At 43.5% G+C, this 27725-nt stretch overlaps 1 protein-coding gene across 1 annotated transcript; it reads left to right on the plus strand.

Annotated features, from left to right (window-relative positions):
- Window positions 1-12605: 12605 nt before the first annotated feature.
- On the plus strand, window positions 12606-21461 carry NANS (N-acetylneuraminate synthase). Its single transcript, XM_084278256.1, has 6 exons — window positions 12606-12795; window positions 13897-14112; window positions 16641-16740; window positions 16973-17127; window positions 18033-18299; window positions 19499-21461. The coding sequence occupies exons 1-6, from the start codon at window positions 12664-12666 to the stop codon at window positions 19706-19708; spliced, it is 1080 nt and encodes a 359-aa protein (XP_084134382.1). The 5' UTR covers window positions 12606-12663; the 3' UTR covers window positions 19709-21461.
- The last annotated feature ends 6264 nt before the right edge of the window (window positions 21462-27725 follow it).

Genomic DNA, 27725 nt, shown 5'->3' on the forward strand with positions numbered 1-27725 from the left:
CCTTCCTCTCTACCATTTGCGTCGGGACGGTGCAACGCCTACTCGTACTATTAAGTTACACAGGAGACTGCTTGAACAACTGCTGCATAGAGCCATGGCCTTGCTTCTCACATAGCCACTCTTCCACAATTCCCCCATTTTTATTTTAGAGAAGGAATATCCCATTTGAGGAGCGAGCAAGAAGCCGTTGAATACGCTACACTGTAAAGTGTGGCAAGCTAAAAACTGCTAATTGGCTACACATACTGCTCACACCAAAGCAATTAATTAGTATCACAGAATCACAGAATCACAGAATCTTAGGGGTTGGAAGGGACCTCAAGAGATCATCGGGTCCAACCCCCCTGCCAAAGCAGGCTCGCTATCTCATATTACACAGATAGGCATCCAGACGAGACTTGAATATCTCCAGAGAAGGAGACTCAACCACCTCCCTGGGAGCCTGAGCTCCTTGTGCTCGCTTCGGCAGCACATATACTAAATTAGTACTTACAACAAGTTTTGAGAAGCATATCTTACAGCTAATCGTTGTTAGTTTATCTTTGATGTCTAAAAGTTATCTGCACACCTGCTGTATTTTGGCCATCTTATTATGGCTGGTCAACGACATGTTCACTTACTTCCAAATACCTTCCTACAACTTTTTCTTGGGTTGAGGCAGTGTGTACCTCTGTTTTCAAAGTCATTATATTTGAGAATGTAATTACCAAATACCTCTCAGCATGAGTAATTTTCTTGTCTTATGGAAATTCAAGGATATTGTCTTCTGTGAGGAGAGCTAGGCCGCCGGCAGGCCCACTGTCCTCCTTGCCAATTTTTTCTTTTTTAGTATCTGTGTTACAAAAACTGCTTTTTGAGGTCTCTGCAAAGGCCCTTTGCAGAAAGCTCAATGAACATGACAGTAAATGTAAGACAAGTACCATAATTACCAAATCCAATAATCCAAGTTTGACCATTGACAATATCCATCCTGAAATTCCCCAGTCATGAAACCAATTGTAAGTGCCTTGATACCTTTGCTGTTGCATTTGTTTGGTTTGCCAATCAGGAGTGTCAGAAGTGCAGATAACATCAGCCTCACGTTTTCCTACAGGCACCGATTGCAATCTGTGACCTTAGGCTGTTCAGAAATCACTATTTCCCTAATTTTCATTTAGCACAAATACATGCATTTTTCAAAGACTGTCAGATCATTCAAAATATCCCGCAGCAAAGTTCATAGTCCACTGTGGCTGCACTTGGAACACTTGACTTCAGTTACTGGGATCAGGATCTCGTCCTGATTCATGCAGGCTTGAGTTCTTCTGGATCCACAGCTTTATCCGCTTGGCTCCCGTTACCTGTAATGACACAGGCAGACCTCCTTCCCAAGTTAGTACCTGTAACTTCATTCTTAATAACACTTGACAGAGGTACCAAACTGTTCTGTGACAGACATAACTAGTTCAAAACATAAAGAGCTTTGTGAGAGTGTGTGATCGGTTTGCCTAAGGAGACCATTCGTTTAGCTGGTAGGGAACTGGTTGGGACAGAAGTAGAAATTGGCAAGTTGTTTTTTACTTGTTTGTTGTGATTTTGGAAATGCAAAACTGATCAGTTTTGGAATGTGCAATGCAGCCAGTCCACAGCTTTCCCGCCCCGTCACCCATTACTTAGCAAATTAATCTTTAAGTGGGTCTCCAGGCCTGGTCAAAACCGGCTGGAGTCTTCCTTTTTGTCATGCGCCATCATCATGGCGGAAATACTGGGTTCACTGGATTCACGCATGCGTGAGCTTCCTTTTCTAGTACTTTCTGTGGGGAGGTGGTGAGGGAAAACTGCGCATGTGCGTTTCCAAAAGCACACAGTTAGGTGAACACGCAGTCAAGCAGCAGAGCCGTACAAAATGGCCGGCGTTGGTGAGGGTGAGACCCCAAATCCCCTGCCTGAATCACAGGATGCGTCTACAGCTCCACGAGTGGTAAATTTTCCTTTCTACAGCTCTATAGCCAGGCAGTAGGGGCAATGTCCTTGCTATGGCTATAGTGGTATATTGTTCCCTTGCCCTTAGACTTTCAGGTTGTCACCTTCCGAACAAGTGTGGTTCTACCCACCAGAGCAACCAGACAGGTGGGTAATTATTACTGAGACTAAAAGGTCTCCTCAAGCTCAGATAATTTAGAAAGAATCAAGATTTTCCTTTTCTGTTAATTGTTTTAATTCTAAGCAGACGACCCAGGCTTCTGGTGAAGATGATGTGGATATTTGGGAGCGGCGCTTTAAAATTGAATGTTATGTATTGTCAGGACTTATTATTATTTTGATTATTTTTCTTATTGTGGCTGGTTTCTATTGTTGTTATAGTTGTGTACACCAATAAAGTTCAGTTTTGTTCAGTTAACCAAGAGTTTCTATATATAATTTCTATTAGACAAAACGGGAAAGGGGGAGAAAGTTGCTACACCACTTTATAGCAAGCATAGAAGGGATAGGGTTATATGATCCTAACAGTTACTTGTTTTGTTGGTTTTAGAAACCTGATGTTTTATTCTGTCCCGGTAACTGCTTGCATGCGGTTCACCACGTTTTGGATCCATAGGATCAGACATGGTGGAAATACTTAATTTGCCACATACTCCTCCCTCTTTGGCCAATACATCATCCAAAACCAGGCGGCGTTGCAGGATCGCAGCACACGTCTCTCGAGATCGTTGATTCAGATCTGTAGCATCGGCAGTTTTGTTGGAAATTATTTCCAAAACTGCTTGCACGCGAATTATGCAGTTCTGGTTATAAATTGGTTCCCATGCCCCTGTTACCAATTCTTTAGGATTCCATGTGGCCAGCCTGTAATGCTTTATTCTTTTGGAAGGCCACTCTTTTTTCCCCCTAATTTTGTGTTCCATCTATTTCAATCTCAACAGATCTTTTCTCTCATGCAACACCTTTATTTCATTTTTTAACAACACCTGACATTGACTTTCTTTGACCCCTTTTAAACTTCCTTTTACACCTACTCTATACAAACATCGACATACTTTTGCCAACCAAATTCGGGGACGTGTGTAACGTCCGTTTGCCAAACTTCTAGTGGGCCTATGCCACGAGGACTCGCGCCAGGGACAAGGCCACTAGCAAACTATCAACAGTCCAGGCATGACTGTACAATCCAGCCACAGTTCCTTAAAAAAACCCCTTAATCTCTTATCTAAATTTCCTTTCGATAATGCTCGTTTCATTCGGGTAACTACTCCTACCACATACAATTAATCACATACTATGGCTTTTCACTTTGCAAACACTTTTACAACTGCCTGTAACTCCAGCTGCTGAGTTGAGGCTTGTATTTCCTCTAATACCGATTCCTGTTATTTTCCATTTTCTTTGCTATGTAACCAGCCTTGCTCTCAGTTGGCTAAATCCATGAACGCTGCAAACCAGCCCATCAGACAAGCGGCATTGCAGGATGCGAGTGAGTTCTCCCACTTCTATGGCAATTCTGCCAAGGCACTGGGCTGCGCAGCATGCTCTCACTGGTCTCAGCTGCTGCCCGCAGCACCCTCCTCCCCGTGCTGTGAACCACAGCGCGACCCTGACAGTCACCGGGGCCGAGCCCTGGGTGAGCACTAGGACCTGGCGGAACACCAGGACCTGCCGCATGTCTCCCTGTCCCGTCCACCTCCCACCGGCCCGCTATTAACTCTCTCCACCACCCGCTCATTCCCACGTAAACTTTTCCCCAGTAAGTTCCGCAACTGAGTAGGAATCCAAATACCCTGATGTAACCGTTTTTCCCGTTCTGACGCCATCTTACGTGCCCAGGCTGGGATGAGCAGCCTCTGCAGAGTGTCTCGGGCGTCAGGAGACAGTGATGTTACACAGGAGACTGCTTGAACAATTGCTCCATAGAGCCATGGCCTTGCTTCTCACATAGCCACTCTTCCACACTTTTCAGTTAGTCTTTCCTAACTAGACCCCCTACATCTGAAAGACATAAGCTATTTTGTCTGATGGCTACTCCTCTGCAAGTTGCAACAGCTGAAAAGAACTGGTCTGAGGAGCACAGAAAGCTAACAGCTTCTGTCTGCTTCACACCAGTTACCATGTGCATCACTTCACATCAATCGGAATGCTTCCTTAAAGCAGATTGGTAGATATCACTGCACATACACTGATGTGGGCAGCTACAGCCACAATTAACAGTTCTACTAACTAAACAGGTTTAGGAAGACTAAAGCCCCCAAAGAAAACATGCTTATACTTCACGCCCCTTCCCAGGCATGTCCAGAGTGAATGACATGTCCAGAAAATCAAACTGGAGACGCAAGTGTGTCACTGCGAGGCCCAGGAGAAGGTAGCCTTTAATACATGTAGTTCTCATCTCCAGAAGGAAGACAGTTGCTTCATGAGAGAGAGGCTTTGGGAAGTACTGACTCACCAGCTAGGTAAAGGAGCTTGAATGGTCTCACCTTTATTTCATGTGCATATTGACAAATGTGTCTTCTGCTACAAGGCCTCCAGTACCACAAGAAGCCACCAGTGCTTTCAGTTTACTGTGCTGACTTGTTGCCCTGAGAAAATAACTGAAGTAAAGATGATAATGCTGTTGGCAGCATCTGCTATGTTAAATAGGAACATCCCAAGGTAAGAGGTCCAGCTGCTTTCCAAAGAACAGTCAGAAGGTTAAGTAAGAAATGTAGCTACAACTAATAAACACATGGTGCAGTGATGCTACTTTTTGCTTCTGTCAGAGCGGTATCTCTAATAAATCACAGCAGTGCTTGGTATTCGAGTAGAATTTAAATAAGCAAAGGGTAAGATTGTTGCATGCCTAAGAGAAGCACAGAGCTGCACAAAGATGAACAGGGCAATGGGACAGACTGTCAGAACAGCACGAAGTAATAGGACAAGAAAGCAGGAAGGAGCAGCATGAAGAAGCAAGTTTGCAAATATGGGGCAAAATACCTGAAATAATACAAATTACAGAAGAAGCAATACCATGAAGGTAAAGTCTTAGGAACATGAAATTGAGAAATCCCATTTTCAATCTATTGAGTAGGGGTAAAAACCCAAAGAAGAGAATGCAATGTAGAATATTTTTATAAGGTATTAGACATTAAGGATGGCTTTTTTTTTATCAAAAGAAGTAGCAGGTGACTCACAAAACTGTTTAGACTGGTTAGTCCATCCTTCTTGCTTAAGCAGGGTCAGCAAGAGCAGGCTTCCCAGGACTGTTTCCAGTCTGTTTTTTCTCCAGAGATGAAAACTGCATAACCTCTTAGGACAACCTGTTCCAGTGTTGACCACCTTCACTGTAAAAAAAAAAAAAAAAAAAAAAGTGTTTTCCTGTGTTGAGATTGATTTTTTTTTTTCTTTTGATTTGTGTCCATGGGCTGCTGTTCTGACACTGGGCACTACTGAAAAGACCCTGATTCCCTCTTCTTCATTTTCTCCCATCAAGGATTTATATACATTGGTAAAATCACCCTGAGCCATCACTTCTCCAGGCTAAACAGTCCCAGCTTTCTAACTCTCATATGAAAGATGCTTCAGTCCCTTAATCATCTTTGTATCCTGCCCTGGACTCACTCAGGATGTCCATGCCTTTCTTGTACTGTGGGCCTAAAGCTGGATTCAGCACTCCGGATGTGCTGAGTACAGAGGAGGGATCTTTTTACTTTGCATGCTGGCAGTGGTCTTCCTCATGCAGCACAGGATGCTGTTGGCCTTCCTCATCAGGAGGGCATACTGCTGGTGGATGGTCAGTTTTTTTTCCCCAGGTGTCTGTTGTTACGGTGTGGAATGTAGGATAATACACACTCAGGCTGAAAATAGAGGCCAGAAGATTGTAAACACCTCAGTAGCTGTTAGCTTCTGCTTACTAAAGAATTAAAACCTTAGGAGCTGTGAACACTGCTTTAGACATTACAAAGGAGTCAAGCTCAAAGTGATCCTGCTCTGGCGGGGAGGGTCGGACTAGATGATCTACAAAGGTTCCTTCCAACCTCTGTCATCCTGTGATTCTGTGACAAGGCAAATCCACTGAGAAAGTTAAACATTTTATAAATGGATTAGATGTTGATATTGAAGAGGAATTGCTGCTGGAAAATGGTCATCATTACTAAAGCATCATGGAATTTTCTTCCTACAAACTGTGTCAAAGCTGCAAGCACATTACCTGCTTCAAGGACCATGATTCTTCATGTCTTCAGTCATGCCAGCCAAGCTCCAAGACTGTATAAAAGTCTGTGCCTGAGTGTACAAACTGCATGCACTTGTCTCAAGCTCTGTAATTCCTGAATAAACCGTATACTACATGTGCATTCAGTTTGGCTTGTGTGATAATTATCGGTGTGATAGCTGTCCAATTTTACTGCTTACAGGTTAAAGAAAAACACAAGAGCTCAATCTCCAGTCATGTTAGACTATAGTAGACAAAGTAGTATTCTACCATTGTAAAATTACTCCAGAAATTAATTATTAGTATTCTGGAGACATCTTTTTCATGCTTCTATACCTGGTGGTTGAACAAGGAACTTCCCACAAGAAAGAAGGGTGTGCCTGTCCTGTGGTGCTGGTGGTAAGCATGTGTGTAGGAAGAACCCAGAGCACCTAATGAGCTTTGAAGAACAAGTTGGGGCTTTGGGCTACAAGGTATATTGTTTAGATGAGAAATGTCTCATAGTATAAACTAAAATTCAATGAGACATGGCACATTAGAGACTGGTTTCAATATTACAATTAAGAAATACTTTCTTACCAAACTGCTTTGTCAAACAATTATTTTTTGAGAGAAACTTAATTACTCTCCGCATTTATATGCATTATGTACTAAGGCTACGCTCACAAGTTGATTTGCAGGGCGAATAATGAGTGTGAATTTAATAAATAACAATTTTAATAAATTGTTAGTCAGTTTTTATGGGCTTAAAGTTCAACAGATAATGGTATGGTCTTCAGCCATACTTCCTGAAATCGTATTATTATGGCCCATAATAGAATACATTTGTAACACCTGGAACATACTTTAAAAATGTTATTATCTCTCTAGAAACTGTTCAAAAACAAAGTATGTATTACCCATTACACAAAATGTAATCATATTTTCAGGGACTGTGTTTCACATCTTTCTGTAACTGTGGTTCAGCACCCCTCAATAACCTGTGCCTGTGTTTGTATCCACCTGTGACTGTAGTCCACGTGGTCGACCAGTAGGTATGGCTAATACAGGTTTGGTTATCATGACACCTTTCTGGCTATGAAATAGTCTCCAAATTGTTTCTAGAGAAACAGTTGCTTTTATACAGATACACACATTCCTGATTTTGATGCTGTCTGTAATACTTAAGCATGATTAACATACTTATTTATTACATACTACTGCGCAGTGGAGGGTATGGTGGTATGTTCAGGTAGTCATTGTCACTGCAGTCTCTCCTCCAGGAACAGCTGCAGAATGATGCAGTTCTCAGGAACAGCCAATACCAGCAAAAAGACTTACTGCACTACTATAATTGCAAATGTGCAAAGGACAGTGTGTGGTGCTAATATTGTGTGTAGGTGAGGTCTTAACACCCATTGAACCTTCACCCCACAGGAAAGACATATATCACAAAATCATAATTAATTATTATTTAATTTATAAAATTCAATTATTGATTTCCAGTTGTGTTAAAACCTCAGGGACAGACCTTGAGTGTTCTAAGTGTGCCAGCACGTCTGTGAGAGGATGATTTCAGAGGAAGGTACTCTAAGAAGCTAGGCCTTTGTCAGAACACAGAAGTATGTGTAAATTACAAGGCCAGGTTGGATGGGGCCCTGGGCAGCCTTGTGTAGATCCAGGCCTGGAGGTTGGTGGCCCTGCCTGTGGCAGGGGGGTTGGAACTCTATGATCCTTGGGGTCCCTTCCAACCCAGACCATTCTATGATTCTATGATTCTATACTCTTATTTCTCCAGCTTCTCCATACTGCCTACTTGAGGCATGGAATCAGGAGTGTGGAAAAAAATGGGCTAAATTCATGAATGTGCTTGGTTTTGAAGAGTGCCAAAACACAAGACTATGATACACATATTCAGGTCCTGGGACATAGGAAACGTTGCCCTGGCTTATCTGCCCAGCAAATACAACTCTGCTAAATGAATGTTGCTTACCCATTAAGATATTTTTAAGAAGAAAATCATGCTCCTTTTTTTTCCACCTCTGTATGTATTTTTTAATCCATTTGCTTATTATAGTGCGGATGGCCCTCTCTTCTCTTGAATCTCTGGGGAGATTTCTGATATGTATTTTTGCATTTGTGTAGGATGGGTGCAAATATATGTATTACATACTTCTCTAGAATTATCATTGGAAATCTGGGTTTTAAAAGACAAGCTGTATGACCTAGCAAAGAGTTGTGTTTAATTTCCTCTGTGATAGTAAGTTTTTTTACAAAATTAATATATTGCCATCCCTTGGAATATATGGAGAAAGCAAGCAAGAACGTCTGAATGTAAAAGTGCAGAACATTCTCTAGTCAGAAATACTCTGCTTTCCAAAATGTATGCCAAAACCTGCCAAATTCTCACCTTTTGTACTTCCTAAGAGTAGGAATGGGGTTGGTTGGTTTGGGGACTTTTTTTGTTGTTTTGTTGGGGTTTTTTCCCTGCAACATCGGGACTTGCAGCAGCCAGAAAGAGCTGTTTCCTATCACAGTACATGGAAACCTTCCTGATATTTTTACTGTCTCATTTCCAAGTTTAACTTCACTCTGATCACCAGAAATCCACTGGCATGGTCTCCTTTTCATTCTGGGAGCCTGATACTTTCAGTCTGAGCGTCTTCTTTGGTCCGATCAGGGATTAATGACTTGCATCAACAGGAGAGACTGTTAGGATTATCCCTCTCTCAAATGATCACTTGGGACCCCCATTCCCCACCAACTCATTTCCAGAACACTCTGCAACTCAACACTGAATCTGCACAAGATATGCTAGGCCTCCTCAGAAGGGTGGGGCCAGGGGGCATCAAAGATGCAGATTCAGGACATCTGGCATGTGCTCGCTACCCAAGGGCTACGCTGAATCCCTGGGTGGTGATATCTTTTTATTTTTTCCTCTCAATTTCTAACCTTACTGTCAGCACATAGTAGTAACATCATCTCTTGTTCTGCTAAAGTCTATTAATTGTAATCCGTTGTTCCAATATATAGTGTGCTGTGGTTTTATTTGCAGGCTTTATAATCATACTGGCTTTTAATTAAATATGTGCTTTGCTTGGACCTCCTGGGTCAGGATTTGTTACTTCTGAGTACTGCACAGAAGATTATAGAAGCTAATCTCGATGGTGTGGATGTTAAAAGAGACTAGCTAAGAGAGGGTTAACCTGGTCCCTGGGGCAGGCAGAAAAGGTTAACTCTGCATGTACCCATCTGCTGGGATGGGACAGACAGGTTTGAGGAAAGGATTGGATACATCTGCACCGAGACTCATCTCTGAGAAGGAGTTTAGAAAGCAAGGGGGTTCGGTCTGAACCTCCCTGGCTTTCCCACCTGATGGGACATGACACATGGGGATCCCAAGAGGTATCATTAAGAACCTTCCAAATGTTCCCTGGAAGGAGATTTTCATGGTAAATCATTTTATGTAGCTGGTACCATGAGATGTGGCTGCTGTTTGATTGTCTCCCATCAGTGCCAACTACTCATCTGTGTTTACAACTTTTGTTCAGCGTCCAAGAGATTTTTCCAGTTTCTTGGCCTTTTGTTTTTTGGGGTTTTTTTGCTTTTACAGGTCTGTGGCTTTTTTAATCTTTCAAAGTGTGAAATAGCTACTGGAGGAAGACAGAAAGTAAGCTATATATGCTCAGGAGGAATGATGGGAGAGTGGAATAACTAAACATGTGAATACTTCTGAAGGCAAGAGTATTTTTTTCTTCGAAGCTCTTAACTCATCATTTTTCTCCAAAGGTACACATTTGTATAAAAGAAAAAGCCCAACACAAACCCTGTGATTAATGGAAGTAAACAAGCAATTTGGTGTTTTCTGGCCTTACTAGGTTGAACCAAGAGAAAATTGTAGGAAGGGAGAATCTGGGACAATTTATCACCTTTCTTGAGATCACACTGTTGTCTGGGTGGACTCTGTTCACACAGCATAGCTTGGTTTCGTTTAATCCCTGAGTGATAACATTATTTTAAAACAGATAGTTCTTGATTTATTTGAGTAAAAATGTAAATTATCCAATGGTTATGGTCAATAAACCAATACGTGCAACAAATGCAATGACACTGGTCATTAAGCTGTTCTGGTAGTGTAATTGACCTGAAGAAGCTGCTTTCATTTACAGAGGAACTTGCTCCCTAAGCTTAACAACAGTTTATTTTACATCTACAATTTTTCATTACAATCTTTTTTAATCCTAAAAGTTCTGGAAGAAGGTAACTGTGATCTTGGGCACAATACCACAGCTAAGTAGCAGGTAAGCAACTTTCATGAGGAAAGCAAAAGTTTGAAGCGAAAGAAGAAATATGTTTATCAGAAATACATTTAACACTGTTACAATCTTTTTCTGTTACACAATGATGTTTGTCTGAAACCACAGCAATACATCATATTCTAACTGAAATTTGCCTCAAGGGAAAAGGAATTAAGATTTGTTTACCAATTTACTCCATTTGATTGTTGTTTGTACATTTATGTTTTTTTTTTGTCTTACAGTTAGACTTACTTTGCTACCTGCATGCCCTTGTTTCATCAGGGATAGGTAATTTTCTTCCTAGCAGCTGGTGCAGTGCTGTGTTTTGGATTTAGGATGAGAATAATGTTAACAACACAATAATATTTTAGCTATTGACAAGCAGTCAAGGACTTTTCAGCTTCTCATTCTGTCCTGTCATCAGGAAGGTGGAGGTACCGGAGAATCTGCAAGGGGACACAGCCAGGGCAGCGGACCTGAACTGGTCAAAGGGATATTCCATACCATACAATGTCATGTTCCATATATAATGGAGGTGGCATGGGAAGGTGAGTCAGCTCAGTGTCTTGCAGAGCATTGACTTCAGGTGGTGAGAAACTCTGCCCTTCATCACTTTTTTATGATTTTTTTTCCTTTTGCTTTCTTCTGTTAAATTGTCTTTATCTCAACCCGCTTTCTCCTGTTAAGTTGTCTTTATCTCAACCCACAAGTTGTTTTTTTTGTTTGTTTCGTTGGTTTTTTTTTTTTAGTTTTTCCATTTTCAGTTCCCCCCCACCTCATCCCACTGGGAGGGAGCAGGGAGCAAACAGCTGCGTGATTGGTTTAGCTGCCTGTCAGGTTAAACCGTAACACTGTATTTTAAGGCAAGATCAGAATGCAGTCAGAATACTAGAACATTCTGATCCATTAAAATAATTTGGTTTGAAATGCCTAAGTATTTTTGCTGCACATCTCCTTAAAAGTGGGTAAAGCCTTTAAATTTTTCACTCAACAGCAATTCTGGCTTCCACAGGGCGCAGCTGTGCAGTTGTGGAAGGTACTTACTCCACCAGGTAAGGAAAGGAAACAATAAGCAGGTTAGCTGAAGACCTTTTAACTAGTTTGGGTGTAAATATATTAAGGGGTACTCCCAATTACATCCAGCACAGCAAGGTGTGCAAATCCAGACCACGTTAATATAGTCAACGCGCTCCCCATCAGGAGGATAACCTGGGAGAGGTGAGGGGGTGTCATGTCGTAAACCAGCAAACTCAGCTTCGTAGACAAAGTATGACGCTGAAGAGGCACAATGAACGCTTACCAGGAGTTTTTGCAGCCACACGGCTGGGTGTGATGTCTCACTTGTTTCTGCCCATCCAGTCAGAGCTATTAAACGAAGGAAAGGTCAGTATTTTGGCACACGGTCTAATCCCCACGCTGAGCTAAACGGGGCCCCGCCAGGAGCCGGCTGGTGCAGCGTGCGAGTGGGCCGGGACAGCCCAAGCCCACCCGCCCCTGGACCGAAACACACTGCCCCGCTCTTCACCACTTTTCTGGGTTTGTCCCTGTAAGCTCTGCCTAAACCAAGCCCTTCCCGCAGCTCCTCCCCGCGTCAGAAGGGTCTCACGGGTACGGTACCCAGGGTTTCCGGGCAGTGTTCTGCCACCGCAAGCAAGAGGGGGGGGGGGGGTGTTGTTCGGCGAGGCGTTTCAGGAGCCGCAGATCCCCAGGACGCTCTGCCCGGGGCAGGTCCCCAGCCGAGCCCCATCCCGGGCTCCGGACAGGGTAGCTCCAGTCCCCTCTCCGCTGCCGCCACCGCGCGGCAGCTAAAGGCCGTCCGCAGGGCCCGGAGCGGGAGCCTCCGGCGCCTGCGCGCCGCCACACCCGGGCGCAGGGAAGCGCCGGGCGGGCCGAGCCCTGAGGTGGCGGAGCCGCTCTCGTCAGAAGGCGGGCGCTGTCCCGGCGCCGCCAGGCACGCCGTACAGGCCCCGGCCCGCCACACCCCGCAAGAGCCCCGACGCTCCTCCAACCTCCCTCCCTCTCCGCCCCCTGCGCCAGCAGACAAGCTCCTCGCAGCCCCATCCACTCTCGCGAGATACCCAACGCGGAAGGCGCTGGCGCCCGGCCCCGCCCCCCGCAGCGTGGATTGGCCGCTTGCCACAGGCAGCGGCAGTGCCGGCGCTCGGGGCGCGGAGCTGCGGGCGCGCAGGCGTGTGCGGGCGGCGGCGGCCGAGCAGCGGTTCCAGCATGTCGCGGGAGTTCGAGCTGTGTCCCGGCCGCCGCGTTGGCGGCGAGCAGCCGTGCTTCATCATCGCGGAGATCGGGCAGAACCACCAGGGCGATCTGGACATCGCCAAGCGCATGATACGGATGGCCAAGGTGCGGGGCGGGCGCGTCCCCGGTGACGGGCGGGGAGGCGATATCGGGGCCGGGCCGGGCCGGGCCGGTGGGGCTGCGCCGCGAGCCTGTCTCCCACCTGCGGGTGAGCAGGCCGCTCGCTGGAGCGCAGCAGGCGCGGGGAAAGCGGCCGCGGGGAGGTCCGGCAGGGCGGGTGCCTTTTCCGTAGCCTTCGGTCTGTGCCGCGCAGCCGAGGGTCATCAGATGGTGCTCGCTTTCAGGAAGTGTGTGTGTCTCTGTGTGTGTGTCTCTGTGTCTGTGTCTCTGTCTCTGTCTGTGTCTGTGTGTCCCCGTCCCCTCGCTCACGGCACACGGGCCTGTGCCTGCACACTCCCGGGCAGGTTGTGTAGTGCCCGAGGGGCCACAGCAGCCCTTTGGCTGTGTCACAAGCCAACGGTGAGCATGGGGAGAACTACTGAACCCTCTCTTGATGAACCCCTAGTTTGTCTTGGTTGCATTAGGGTTGTTTTGAGATACTTTTTTGACCTACCACTAACCTCTAGCATCAGGAACACTGTCGTTATAGTAGAGGTAACACTACCCTCTAAGCTCTTAACTGTTACAACGTTTGGTATTATATATGTAGGACGCAGACTTGGTAGAAACCTGTATGTCATCACTGAGTGAGACGTAATGAGTTCAGACCTGTAGCTGTGGTCTGAGTACAAAGCCACGTAGTTGGATTTTCACTTCACCATTTGCGTCGCTGCAAACAAATTAAAGGTTCGTACTCAGGCTCTACAGAACCCTCTCACTGGTTTTCATATAAAGTTGCCGTGACAGCCGAGGTGGGAAAATCACAGAAATCAACTGTTCAAATAAGTGGTACATGTGGCTAGTGCAAAACTGAACTATAGTTTTGCCTTGATTTATTTCTAGGCTGCTACTCCACTACAGGCTTTTGAAATAACAGGGCTCATGTGTGTCTAGGTCCTCTGTTACTCGGTGTTCATACCATTCCTCTGATTGCCCTTGTGATTGCAAATGGGAACATTAATTGCATGGTCTGATCCGTGTGTTCACACTTGGGTTGAGCGCAGTTTCACTTGCTCTTTTACTCAGTGCCCACAGCTTGTTTTGTAGGACTGCGGAGCAGACTGTGCTAAGTTCCAGAAGAGTGAACTGGAGTACAAGTTCAACAAGAAAGCCTTGGAAAGGCCCTATACTTCTCAACATTCCTGGGGAAAGACCTATGGAGAGCACAAGCGCCATTTGGAGTTTAGTCATGATCAATACAGAGAGCTCAAGAAATACGCAGAAGAGATTGGCATTTTCTTCACTGCTTCTGGCATGGATGAGGTATGTAAGCTGTGCTGGAATAACAGGCAGAGTCCAGCTGTTAGTCTGTTGGTTATTACTTGGGCACAATACCGCTTACATCAACATTGTATTAAATTCGTGTGGATGGTGAATTTCTGAATGAGGAAACCATACTTCTGCCAGTTCACTTGTCCCTCTTCAACCTGAGTAGTAGATGGCTGAACAGTTTGGAAAACCTGACATACATGATGAGGTGTTTATGCACAGTTAGATTATCTCAGAGACAGGGCCTCAGCTGAACTGTAGTCTGACCACTGTCTGGTGTTGTGTGGTATATTGGCCCAAAGCATTTCAAACTCCCCTCTGTATTTATACAACATTCCTTTCTCAATCCCTATTATTTCCCTCTTTTTTTTTTTTCCTCTCCTTTTCTGCTGTTTATTAGACCCCAGTTGGTGTTTCTAAGCACCAGAAATGCTTATCTTCCTTTTTCTTTTACTAAACTCCTGGAAAAGACTTACTGCCCTATTGACCAAAATCCATACCATAAAAAATTCCTGTGTATGTCTGACAGATGAGAAGGTGCTTTGCATGTATTGCAGTAGCCTGGTGCCACGGACTCAGAAATAGATCTATGAAAAGAGCGTGTGTCGTGCTGTTATCTTCATGTCTGGAAGAGCTGCTGAACAATACCTACTCTTTTAAGAAAAGAGTCATTAAATCCGGTAGTTTTGGACTTCTATATCTGGGATCTTAAAGACCCATATTCCTTGGGCTGGGTGGGGGGCTGGGGCTGGGGGTGGAGGGTTCCACCTCTGGGTTCTCTTTTTTCTCAAGATAGGCTGTGCTCCTTTGTGTGTGGCTGCATCAGCTAATTAACAGTAACGATACATGGTTTGTGCCTTCTTTTTTGAACAGTAATTGCATTACACAGATCCTAAGATTTCCGGTGGCATTCCTACAAGACATGGGTTTGGAACTTAGGGCAAACTTTGTAGAAATTGACATAATAAGTCCTTAAGAATACTTCAACTTCTGTAAATTGAACAGGATCCCCGAAACTCCATCTGTATTGAAAAGGTTAAATTGTGTGTTTAACTAGATGAGGAAATCAATGAAGTGATATGTGAAGTAAATATAAAGACTATGAGTAACTCCTTTATCAGTTCCAGTGTGTACCAGAGACAAAACAGGATCCCCTTGTACCACTCCCTTTTATGTCGTTCCTGCTATTTGAGATTACTTCCTGTTCTTTAAATCTCTTACTGAAAAGCTGCCAGTTTTCAAGTGCTGTTTACCTAATGAAGAGCAGCCTTGGATGTGAAGTCTATCTGTCCTTTTTGTGTGCGATTTCAACAGATTAGATCTGTGGCTTTTTAATGTAGTGTATTCATTGTCTTCATGCAGAATGGATCTTAATGAGTAAAGTGAAAAGGGACATTATGCATCGTAGGTACAAGAAATTAAATCTGCATCGCAATTATGATAAAAAAATAGACCGAAGAAGATTTGATTCTCCTTTAGACATCAGCACCCTTTCTCTGGCACTGAGCAGATATGATTTAAAGAGTGAGGTGAAGAAATTAAAAAGTGTTTGCAGGTGGTTGTAGGGGGAAGAAGTTATGTAACTGTTTCATTGTCTTCCCTGACTGTGAATGGAGGGTTTCAGTGTTTCTTGTCTGTGGTAGGTTTGATATTTTCTTCCATAAAAGTACTGATTTTTAGAAAGACGCTTTACTGATACAACACTGATTTTCACAGAGCCTCCAATAATTCCTGATTTGTCTTCAATATAGTACACATTTTTAGAAGGTAGAGCATAATTAACATTTGAGTAAACTTTTATAGTCTTTTCTTTGGCATAGTTAATTTTCTAGTATCTCTCCTAGAAGAAAATTTGTTTTGGATTTATCTTTTTGGGCACTTAGTTTTTTCCAGGTGCTTATCCAATATACTTATACAGTTTTTCAGAATGACAGATCTATTTAGGAAAGCTACCTGTAGTTTTAAACACTGGTTTAGCATTTCTGGCCTGAAGGAAGCGTGTGGCAGGAACACCCGTCTGCATTCCTGCTGTATATTTCTTCTTTCACAGGTTGCTTGCTCTGGTAGTGCCAAAAAACCCCCAAACCAACAAAACCCAAAATCAAAAGCAAGAATGCTGTAGCCCACAGGTTCATCTGGAAGTTAAGAGGAGCAGTGGAGCTCACCTGTACTAAGCAGCTGTACCTGGAGATGGGTTGGAGACCAAAGAGACTGCCTTGAGACAGGGATCCTAGTCAAAAACCTGTGGAGAGTCTGGTTTTGTAATAGAAGTGTAAAAGAAGGCATGTCAATAATACTCCACCAGGAGGGAAGTTGGAAACTAGTATCCTTGGAATAGTTAAAGTATATTTCAGGAGCAGTGTACTGGGGGGTGGGTGGCGTGGTGGTGTTATATACATATGACCTATTTAATTAGACTTTGGCTTTGCTGTTTTGAAGAGTTGTTTATTTCCCAGCATGTTCCTTAGCTTTGATCCAGCTGAATTGGTTTGTTGAAATACAGTAATTTCTTTTCCTTGTAGATGGCTGTGGAATTTTTACATGAACTAGATGTTCCATTTTTCAAAGTAGGATCAGGAGATACAAACAATTTTCCATATTTGGAAAAGACTGCCAAGAAAGGTAAGCATTCTCTTTTGAGCCATTTTGGTAAACATCATTGTGTCTCAATAGGTCAGTTATTAGTTTTTTCCCCCAATTCATTTTGGAAAAAAAGATTTAAGTACTTTTAGAAAAAAATCACTCTCGGACTTGGAGGAAAAAAATAGATGTTCACCCAGCTTCCTTTTCTTCTGAATTTAATCTTGAAGCTTTCTTAGATTTAGGACAAATGTGCATGTTTTCTAATGGCTAGGTCGCCCAATGGTGATTTCCAGTGGGATGCAGTCCATGAACACAATGAATCAGGTTTATCAGATTGTGAAGCCCATCAACCCAAACTTCTGCTTCCTGCAGTGCACCAGCGCGTACCCGCTTCAGCCAGAGGATGTAAATCTGCGTGTTATATCGGTCAGTGTATAACCCAGACTGGGCTCTGGATAGGGTACTAGAAGAAGGGCTGTGTAGTTTTATTGTGGTATTATTTCCAGCCCTTAGGCATGCTGGAATTTGCTTCTGAGAAGTTAGAAGACGTGTCACATGCCTCTACTCATGCAAGCGTTGAAGTAAAAATACCCACAGGACCCTCTTTCAGCAGAACTCAGCATTGACAGATATGACAAAAGATAGTGCTGGAGTATTCACAGTTAGAGGAAAAATTGACGTATGGTTATTAGGTTAATCCTGTGCTTTGTAGTGCATAGAAAAATGATGAGTGTTACCATTAGGAAAGTGCATGGAATTGAGAACGTAATTCTACATAGGGGGCTAGACTAGAAACTTTTATCAACTTCCTTAGCTTTATGCACACGTTGTATGTTATTTTTAGTAGAGGAAGACATGACTACATTTAACTTGCTTTAAGATTGGCTGACTGTCCTCTGTGTATGGCTGAAGGGTTTGCTTCAGATTTTAAACGTGCTTGAATAACTGCTTTCCATACAGGCTAAGTTCATCTAGTACACTGTATTCTTGATCAAAATAGAGCACAAATTCTGTTATCATAACTTTCAGTAACATACACTTTGGAGACCTTGAAGAGTACAACTGAATTAAAAGGAAAAGCATAAGAGAAGTAGAATAGGACCTTTTTCTTGTCAGTATTGGTAATCCTAGTGAAACTCTAAAACATGATGGTTGGCAATGCAGTGTGAATTGTTCAATATTTTAAAAAAACCCTCCATTTTTACCATAACCAACTGTGCTTTCTGGCACTGTAATTGTCCATAGTTTTCATTGCAGTTATTACAATTAAATTTGCTTTGTCTTTGAAATTGCTACCTTGCTAATTGAAACCAACTGTGCTATGATTCAAGGCCTATCAGTCAGCTTTTCCTGACATCCCCATCGGCTATTCGGGACATGAAACTGGCATAGCCATTTCAGTGGCAGCTGTTGCTATGGGTGCTAAAGTAGTGGAACGCCATGTGACCCTCGACAAAACATGGAAAGGAAGTGACCACCAAGCATCTCTGGAACCAAATGAACTGGCAGAGTTAGTGAAAGCCATCCGTACTGTGGAAAAAGCTATGGGTTCTCCAGTCAAACAACTCTTGCCCTGTGAAATGGCTTGCAATCAAAAGGTAACTTTTGCTTTTGATTCAGGTATAGCTGAAGCTCACTTGGGCCTATCTATATCTAATAACTATATTCAGAAAAATAGCTTGTTAACTGTTTATTGCTGAAGTGTTTTTCTGCTTCAACACTCAAAACTTTCTGCTGCTAAGGAGCAGCGTGCAGGGTGTTTATGCTTAGCACACTGTACCATTAGTGTAGATCTCTCGTTTTCTATAAACTGATCTTTCTGGCAATCAGGTACTGTTTTTACCAAAGCAGAATGTTGGTAACTTTGAGTCTAATGGAGCTCTACAGATATTATCCAGTGCTTAACTAGTTGAGTAGAACTGTAGAATCAGAATTAGCTTGGAAAAGGCCCTTAAGATCATTGAGTTCAATCATAAGCCTAACACTGCCAAGTCCACCACTAAGCCATGTCCCTAAGCACCACATCTCTGCCTTTTAAATGCCTCCAGGGATGGTGACTCAACCACTTCCCTGGACAACCTGTTCCAATGATTGACAACCTCTTTGATGAACAGGCTTTTCCTAATATTCTATGTAAACCTTCCCTGTTGCAATCTGAGTCTACTTCCTCTCTTCCTGTCGCTTGTTACTTGGGTGAAGAGACCAACATCCACCTGGCTACAACCTCCTTTCAAGTAGTTGTAGATACCAAGTGAAGGCTTCCCCTCAGCCTCCTTTTCTCCAGGCTAAACAACCCCAGTTCCCTCAGCTGCTTCTCATAAGGCTTGTTCTCTAGACCCTTCACCAGCTTCATTGCCCTTCTTTATAGATGCTCCAGCTATTCAGTGTCCAAAACTGAGCACAGTACTTAAGGTGTAGCCTTCAACACTGCCACATATTATGGTAATAGTAATAGGAATAATATGTTTTTATGACTGTATACAAGCTGCTTTTATACTAAGCTAGGATACTAGTCAGTCTAATCAGATTCCCTCCATTCTGATTCTGAAAAACTCCAGTGTGCCATTATCTAATTCCAGAAAAGGTCTGGATGTTCCCAGCAGCCTAGTTACAGTGAAAGTTTCCATGATAACTCAACCTTCAGTTGGAACAAGAAGTAATGGAGGGTACTTTACACAACTTATTCCCATGTAACTGTAGAATATTTTTTAGCCTTATTTTGTACAATGAATCTACACATATGTGACTTAATCTTTTCTTCTTTTTTTTTTTTTTTTTAATTATTTCTTCCCTGTAGCTGGGAAAGTCTGTTGTGGCAAAAGTAGCAATTCCTGAAGGTGCAGTACTGACACTTGACATGCTGACAGTGAAGGTGGGAGAGCCTAAGGGATTTCCTCCAGAAGCCATCTTCGACCTAGTGGGCCAGAAGGTTAAAACAAATATTGAAGAAGATGAAACCATCACTGAGCAAGTGGTGGAAAATCATGTCAAGAAAGTGAAGTGCTAAACCAAAGCACTCTGTTCCGTATTTCATGATGTAGAACTGAACTACTGCATAGTATTTAAGTAGAGCAGCATGGTAGATTAGAAGAAAGGGGTGTAATTTTGAGGATGCAAGCACGTTAAAGTTTTCTGATTCTTGTTAGCAGAATGATTCTGCAGCAACTGGCTATAAATGATGAAGAAAAATTGTATTAGAAACTGTATAGCATTGACTAGAAAATACCTTGCTCCTCCTTTCTCCATACCACTTAATCTGGATTAATTTGGAATTTTGCCAAATCTCAGACCACAGTGTGCTGCTTTCCAGCTTCCTTTTTCTGGTAAGCATACACTAAATCACAGTAATTTTGTCTGTACTTCAAACTGTTCTAACACTGTGTATTTTGATCTATCTTTTATGCTGTTTTCCTCACCTGTAATGTAACAGGATGCTAGTTAGTGCTGAATGCAGGTGAGGTAAAAGTTTGCATTAACTGAACAGAAAACTACATGTGGATCCTGATGGATCTTTCTCAAGATGAAAGCCTTAAGATAAAAAAAGTCTCAAGATAAAGCAGTGGGTTGCAGGAAACTGCACTCTGAGGAAAATGAGCTCCTTGAGAAAGCCAGGTTCTCAAGAGACAGTACCAAGAAAAAAACAAACTGGGTATGTAGAAAGGTCCCACTTAAGGGGAAAAAGAGACACTGCTTTTGTAAATAAAAAGGCAAGAGGGCAAGCCAGATAGATTATGGAGGAGAAACATAGATCTGTGATGGATCAGTGGAAATAAATTTATGTTAAAAGCATCTGTTGTGACCTGAGCAAAGCCTGGAATCTTAATTAATTCTGCAGTACATTTGGATACCTCTATTTGTACCTGTGGGCAACTTCTTAGTTTACCAGTTGCTGGTAAAGATTCAGCAGCTACCTTCTGGTACTAACAAGCAGGTACACTGTGTTGATTTTCTTGCCCCTGTCCCTGGTGTTTGAGACAGCAGAGGCTTGCTGCCTCACTATGCTTCAGCATCATAGTCAGTGTTCCTTTTGTCTACTCTGCTGTTCCATCTTAGTTTCTGACTTCTCAAGTAGGGAATGCAATCCCACTTCCATCAGCTCCCTGCTTTTGCCTCTGTCCAAGGAGGGGCATGGGACAGGAGCTGCAAACCAGCCATTCATCCACTAGCTTGGTTAGCATAGAATTGCTTTGGTATAATTCTTCTGTATTTTTCTGTGGTGGAATCAATTACTAGTGATGGTTATTTGGAACTTGTGAAGGATGGTGGTGGTGTTTCTGTAACTGAGCTTTCCAAGTGTTCACCCTTCTGCAAGTCTGAGGAAACCAGATTTGTATCTTTCAACTGGGAAGGAGATATTTTTTTTAAATCATGTGCTTTACCATATGTGAGCTTTGATTGATGCAGTATGCTTGCCTTACATTAAAAAAGTACTCAATTGTTAAAAGATTTTTTTATTATTATTTCAAATTTGAAAAATAAATTCAGAATATAAAACAAGGTCTTGATGGTGTGTTTCAGCCTATAGTCAGACCTTACCTTTGCCAGCACCAGTAATCATCCCATGGTCTTAGGTATTTGAACACCCTTACCCAACCTGCTTCAAGTAGCAGTGGTTCTTCATTCCAGCAGGCTGCTGTAAACACAGGCTTCAAAATTTTCTAGAACTTGAATTAATGTATTGGGGACATTAATTATATATGTAAAGTATACATTGTTATGTATTAATATATAAAATAATTACTGAGTTTTATTACATCATACTATAGTTGGGAAAATTAATTATTCCTATACAGAAACTTGCAAGCTGTCCATATGTTTATTCAGCAGCAGTTAATGAGCCTTTGCAGATAGGACAAAAATACAAATCCGAGTGCAAACACCTTACTGATACCATGTTTTTAATTGCATTTGTGAGTCCTTCATGCTTTCATCTTCTCTTGTGGGTGGTTCACAACTGTTTCTCATGTTTTACTCTGTGCAGGAAGAATAGGGCCACCCAGAGGCCCAGTTAAGAGTCTGTCACAAGGAAGACCAGCTAAGGTCTTTAAGGATGGCTACAGAAGTTCCTACTTCAGCTTTACTTGAAGGGACCTTTCCAAGAATTGGTGCTAGTCTTTGATTTTTCTGAGAAGAACCTTGTCATGGTTTAGCCCAGCTGGTAGCTAAGCATTTACTGATCCTCATCATTATTCAGTTTTAGAGGTTTTTTTCTTTGATGTGCATAATTATACCAAATATACCAATAATCAATGTCTTGGCTACCGGCATTTTCCAAAATAATTCTTAGGAACTTTTGTTTATATGAATCAAAGGTACCTTTGGGAGGCCAACTATCCATTGGTCCTCCTCTAGCTCTTGTTAATAATAGCCATTCCTCCTGGCATAATAATACTGATCTTTTCTTTCATGTCTGTGCCAGGGGTATCCTTTTCCAATTTTCTAGGACAAGAGTTTTTCCCAGTACAAATCTGGAACTGCTTCTGCCCAAGTCTCTTGGACTCACCTGTCCTGATGCCAGCAAATTCAGCGTTGGTAATGGGGTTTTCCAGAAGGATATCTGGATCTCGATCTCTTCCATCCGAGAGTCCCATCTAGGTCACCAATTTCTGTTAAAGTAGACTTTGGATTACTCTAGGCTTGCTTTTGTTAACAACTCAGAGTTGGGCCATCACCTCGATGAGTGGCAGTCCCCTGTTTTGGTTGGCTGAAAGTCTGTAAGTCTGCCTTTTCTTCAGGTATCACTGATTACAGTCTCTTAGATTCAGCTGATCTGTCTCGGAGGTCACTGTCTCCTTTCCCAAGGTCTTGGTAGTCTATGTTAAACATATAAATTCTTGGAACTCTACTTAACCACAAAATACCTTATTCTTCTCTTAAACTGAAGTACTTTACTCAGTCATTTCTATTATGTTTGTGCACCTACCCCAGTCAATCCTTCATTTATAACTAGTGATTAACTCGGCTGAGGACTAACTCCTCCTTGGAAAGGGCTATATATGGGACACTGAGGCAGCTTAATACAACCAGAATAAAACACTTTAAACACTGGTATTGTTTAAAAACAGCAGTGATTACACAGCTGTAAATACCTCTAGTCCTTCATAATACTAATAAACTCTTAACATACTATTTGTACTACATTCTATTTAAAAATGTGGATGGGTGCAACCATCACACAGTGCTCTTTGCAGTTGGACATGTGAAAAGCTGTAAACCTAGGCAGCTGACCATTTTTAGCATTTAGCTGAGCTTAGGCTCTGAGGCTAGCACAATGGTATATATGTCAGGTAACTGGTAGAAGCACAAGTCTCACCCCTAGGGAACTGAAAAGAAACATTGTGAGGTGCACTGTGATTTCATTTGATTTTAGGTGGTGAGTTCCTTCACCCTTCTGTAACCACCTGCTACAACTACCCTGTGCTAACCTGGTGAGTGTGGGGCTCTTCCCTCAGCTTCCCCCCAACAGCTCCCCAGAGCATTCCAGGCATCCTATTTGCCCCAGGTTGAGCACTGAACAGGTGTGGAAGAGATGGGGCCTTCCCCTCCTACCTTCTGTCCCTGCAGCCCACATCCAAGGGGGCACATCCCAGCTCTTCCCCACATCTCTGTCCTGCCTCAGGTCTGTGGCTGCTGCTTACCAGCCTGTAACAAGAGCAAGCCCTTGCTTGCTCTCCTGTCAGGAAAAATCAAAAGTGTACAGGTGATGTTGTATAAAGGTATACAGAGTCATATTTCTTGCAGAAATCTGCTTTCTGACAATGGTTTCTTGGATGTTTTCTGCATATTTTCGTCCCTATCACACATACACAGTGACATGAGTCAGTGGTCCTGGAGGGTCCCTGGTGGTCATCAGTGGTTGCACACCTCTGTCATGGGCATGCGCATATCACCAACCTTATGCAATGTAATTCACTTATCCAGAACAACCTGCTTCATGCTCAGCATTCCTTGACCTGTTACCAAGACAGGGTAGGACTGTACAAGAAGTGCAGCAGCCCTGTTATTGCCATGGTGTGGTGGTTCAGCCTCGAACTGTGGCCGAGTACCACGTGCTGCTCACTTACTCCCAGAGAAGAACCAGACAGAGCCTCCATGGGTTGGGATAAGGGCAGTTTACTGGCAAAAGCACCATGAAAGGGGAACAGTAACAGCCAATTACACTCACACTGTGATAACACCGAGTGCTGCACAGGCAAGGACAAACCTTACACCCAGGGCACACTCAGACTGCACTGGAGGCACCCAGGAGTGCTCCTCCCCAACCAGCCCCTTTTATGGGGAAGTGGTGTCAGGTGATGTGGAAAACAGCCCAGGGCTAACTCAGCTCACCTGTGCTGGCTGCTTGAGGGGGTTAACTCTGGCCTGGACAGAACCAGGACATTATCCACCCCTTTTTCCCCACCATCTACATCATGCACAGATCTTACATTTTCAGAGTATGTGAGAGGTTCATAACATCACTTATCTATTATTTAGACCATCTGCCATGGACTGATTTTGTTATACACCAACAATTCAGTGGCTGTCATCACCCAAAATTAAATCCCCCTGGGGTACACACTGGACTTCCCCATGCTTTCCCATTCCCAAACAAATGGGTTTGCCTTTGCCTGAAGCAGGAACAACCCAAACTGCCTTCCCCAACAGGTTTCTCATGAGTACTACAGGGTCTTAATCCCCCTCTGCAGTCTGTGGGAGTTTTGATTGGGCAGGGCCAGCTCTATTGGTAGATACTCCGGAATTAACTAGTCATGTGGCTTTGGCTCAATGCATATCCAAGTTTTTTAGGGTTCCAGCACCCATTGCTTTAAGAGTAGTTTTTAATAGTCCAATGTACCTCTCAGTTTTCCTGGAGGCTGGTTCCTGGTAGGGTGTTATACCCATTCAATGCCATGTTCTTTGGCCCAGGTGTCTATGAGATTATTCCAGAATTGTCTGACTCAGTTCTTTCTGGAGTGCCATGTTGCCAGAGGACATGCTTCTCAAGACCCAGGATGTGTTCTGGGTGATGGCATGGGGCACAGGATAGGTTTCTAGCCAGCCAGTGGTTGCTTCTACCATCGTGAGCACACACCACTTGCCCTGGTGTGTCTGCAGGAGGGTGATGTCATCGATCTGCCAGGCCTCTCCGTATTTGTATTTCAGCCATCGTCCTCCATGCCACAGAGGCTTTAACTGTTTGGCTTGCTTGCTTGAGGCACATGATTCACATTCATGGATGCCCTGTGAGATAGTGTCCATGGCCAAATCCACCCCTTGATCATGAGCCCTTCTACGTGTGACCTCCATACCCCGAGGTATCATGGGCCCAGTGAGCTATAAATAATTCACCCTTACGATGCCAATCAAGGTCTACTGGAACCACTTCAATCTTAGCAGCCTGAATGACCTGCTGGTTGTTTTGATGTTCTTCAGTGTCTCAGCTCTTGGGTATGTGGGCATCTACATGGCATACTTTTACAGTTAGGTTCTCTAACTGGGCAGAAATGTCTTGCCACAATGGAGCAGCCCAGATGGGTTTGCCTCTGCACTGCCAGTTGCTTTGTTTCCGTCACTGCAACTACTCCCACAGGGCATTGACCACCATCCATGAGTCAGTATAGAGGCACAATTTCAGCCACTTTTCTTGTTTAGCAATGTTTAAAGCCAGCTGGATGGCTTTTACCTCTGCAAACTGGCTGGATTCACCTTCTCCTTCAGCAGCTTCTGCAACTTGTCTCGTAGGACCCCATACAGCAGTCTTCCACCTCCAATGCTTACCAACAATGTGACAGGACCCATTGGTGACCTGGGCATTTTTTTTCCTTGTTTTCTGGCAGTTGACTATACAGTGGGGCCTCTTCAGCACGTGTCATCTCCTCCTCTGGTGATATTCCAAAATGGTAAGTGCAACCCACTTGCTCCACGTAGCATCAGTGGCCAGGTATGTAGAAGGGGCCTTCCCTTTGAACATCCAGCCCAGCACCAGCAGTTGGGGTGCCAGGTGGAGCTGGGCCTCAGATCCTCTGTAGCCCCAACTCCAAAACCCCAGTGGTCAGCCTCAAGGTAGGGCCCTTCTCCCCAGCTGCAGTGTAGATCACATTCTTTATATCTGGCCTTGTCCGGATGGACCCAAGGGCTACCGCACGGACTACCTCCTGTTTGGTCTCTTCAAAGGTTTTTCGCTGCTCAGGACCCCACTGGAAATCATTCTTCCTCTGGGTTACATGGTAAAGAGGGCTCACAATGAGACTGTAGTTTGGGGTATGCATTTGCCAGAAATCCACAGTGCCTAAGAAAGCCTGTGTCTCCTTTTTGTTGGTCAGTGAAGACATAGCTGCTATTTTATTTATAACATCTATGAGGATCTGATGATGCCCATCCTACCATATAATCAGAAATTAAATTTTACAGACTGTAACATTGGTAGACACCTTCTAAACGAGAGGACAGAATACTGTAGACTGCAAAAGAATTCACAGAGGAAAATAAAAAGGGGGGAATGAAGGAATTAGAGACTACCTCAAAGGTCAAGTCTGAGTTGAGCAGTTTAGTGAGAAACTGCTTTGTGGCTCACCAGTCCTGTATATATTTCTACAAGTCCTCTTGTGTTTATTTCCCCTCCCTTTACTGTCCTGGTAAACTGCCCTCATCCCAACCCACAAGGTTTCCCTTTGTCTTTCTATTTTTTCTTAACCCCTCACTCCCCCTGCATTATTCTCCCACATGGGGGAAGCAAGCAACTGACACGCAGTGCTCAGCTGCTGGCTGAGGCAAACCCGCAACAGCCTTTAAGTTGCTGAATGCAGTGGACAGTGTAAATGTGCAATATATCCCATCCCATGGAGACTGGGAGATGCTTCTTGTCCTAGATCAACCCAGGCTGGCAACTATGCACCACACAGCCACCCACTCACTCTCCCGCCCGGCAGGATGAGGGAGAGGATCAGATGAGTGCATGTGAAAAAAACTGTAAGTCAAGTGAAAGACAGTTTATTATGTGAAGCAAAAGCCGTGCACAGAAGCAAACCAAGACAAACAATTCATTCACTGCTTCCCATGGTCAGGCAGGATTTTGGCCTGTCATCAATATACTGCAGGTGATTTGGAGACTCACCCTGTTCTAACACAGTCTGGATCAGTCCATAGCAGATGGTGGGGCTGTGTTTCCACCTCTGGGACAGTCAGTTCCAAAAGCCCTTCTGGGAAGACATCTATTGGAATATTTGGAAGCTACAATAAAATTTTTAAAAAGGTGAAAATACTCTGGAGGTAAATGATCACCAATATGTACAAATAATGAACTTGGCTTTGGCTAATGTTCCCATAGAAGGAAAAACTGATGCAGAAATTACTGACCAGGTATATCCCAGGGTCTGGGCAACTGATGTCCCAGCATGTGCCAAAAATGCCCAACCGATAATGACAAATTTGAAGGATGGACAGAGAGCGGTAAGAATTAAATAGTACCCACTAACAAAGGAAGATAGAGAAGGGATTCATCCCATTACAGAGCGATTCCTAGAATTAGGCTTATTGAGGGAATGCGAATCGGAATTAAATATGCCTACCCTCCCTGTTCGAAAACAAGATGGGTCCTATAGAATAGGCCAAGATCTGAGGTCTGTTAACAAAATAACATAAGACCTATATCCCATAGTTGCTAACCCATATACCCTACTGACCACCCTGACTCCTGATCTAACTTGGTTTACAGTTTTAGATTTAAAAGATGTCTTCTTTTGCCTCCCTCACCATGAATCCAGTCAGAAAATTTTTGCTTTCTAATAGGAAAACCCTAAGAGTGGTCAAAAGACCCAGCTCACATGGATGGTGTTGACACAAGGTTCCTGCTTTAGCTTTAACAGGGGGTTGGACCAGATGATCTTCAGATCTCCCTTCTGACTCCTCCCATGCTGTTAGTCTGATTCTGTGAGTCAGTGAGTGTGTGAGCTGTTGGAGTGAATCCAGAGGAGGGCCACAAAGATGATTAGAGAGCTGGAGCACCTCTCCTCTGAAGACAGGCAGAGAGAGGTTGGGATTCA

The sequence above is a fragment of the Gallinula chloropus genome (genome assembly GCF_964237585.1).
Source record: "Gallinula chloropus genome assembly, chromosome: Z".
Taxonomy (NCBI): Eukaryota; Metazoa; Chordata; class Aves; order Gruiformes; family Rallidae; genus Gallinula; species Gallinula chloropus.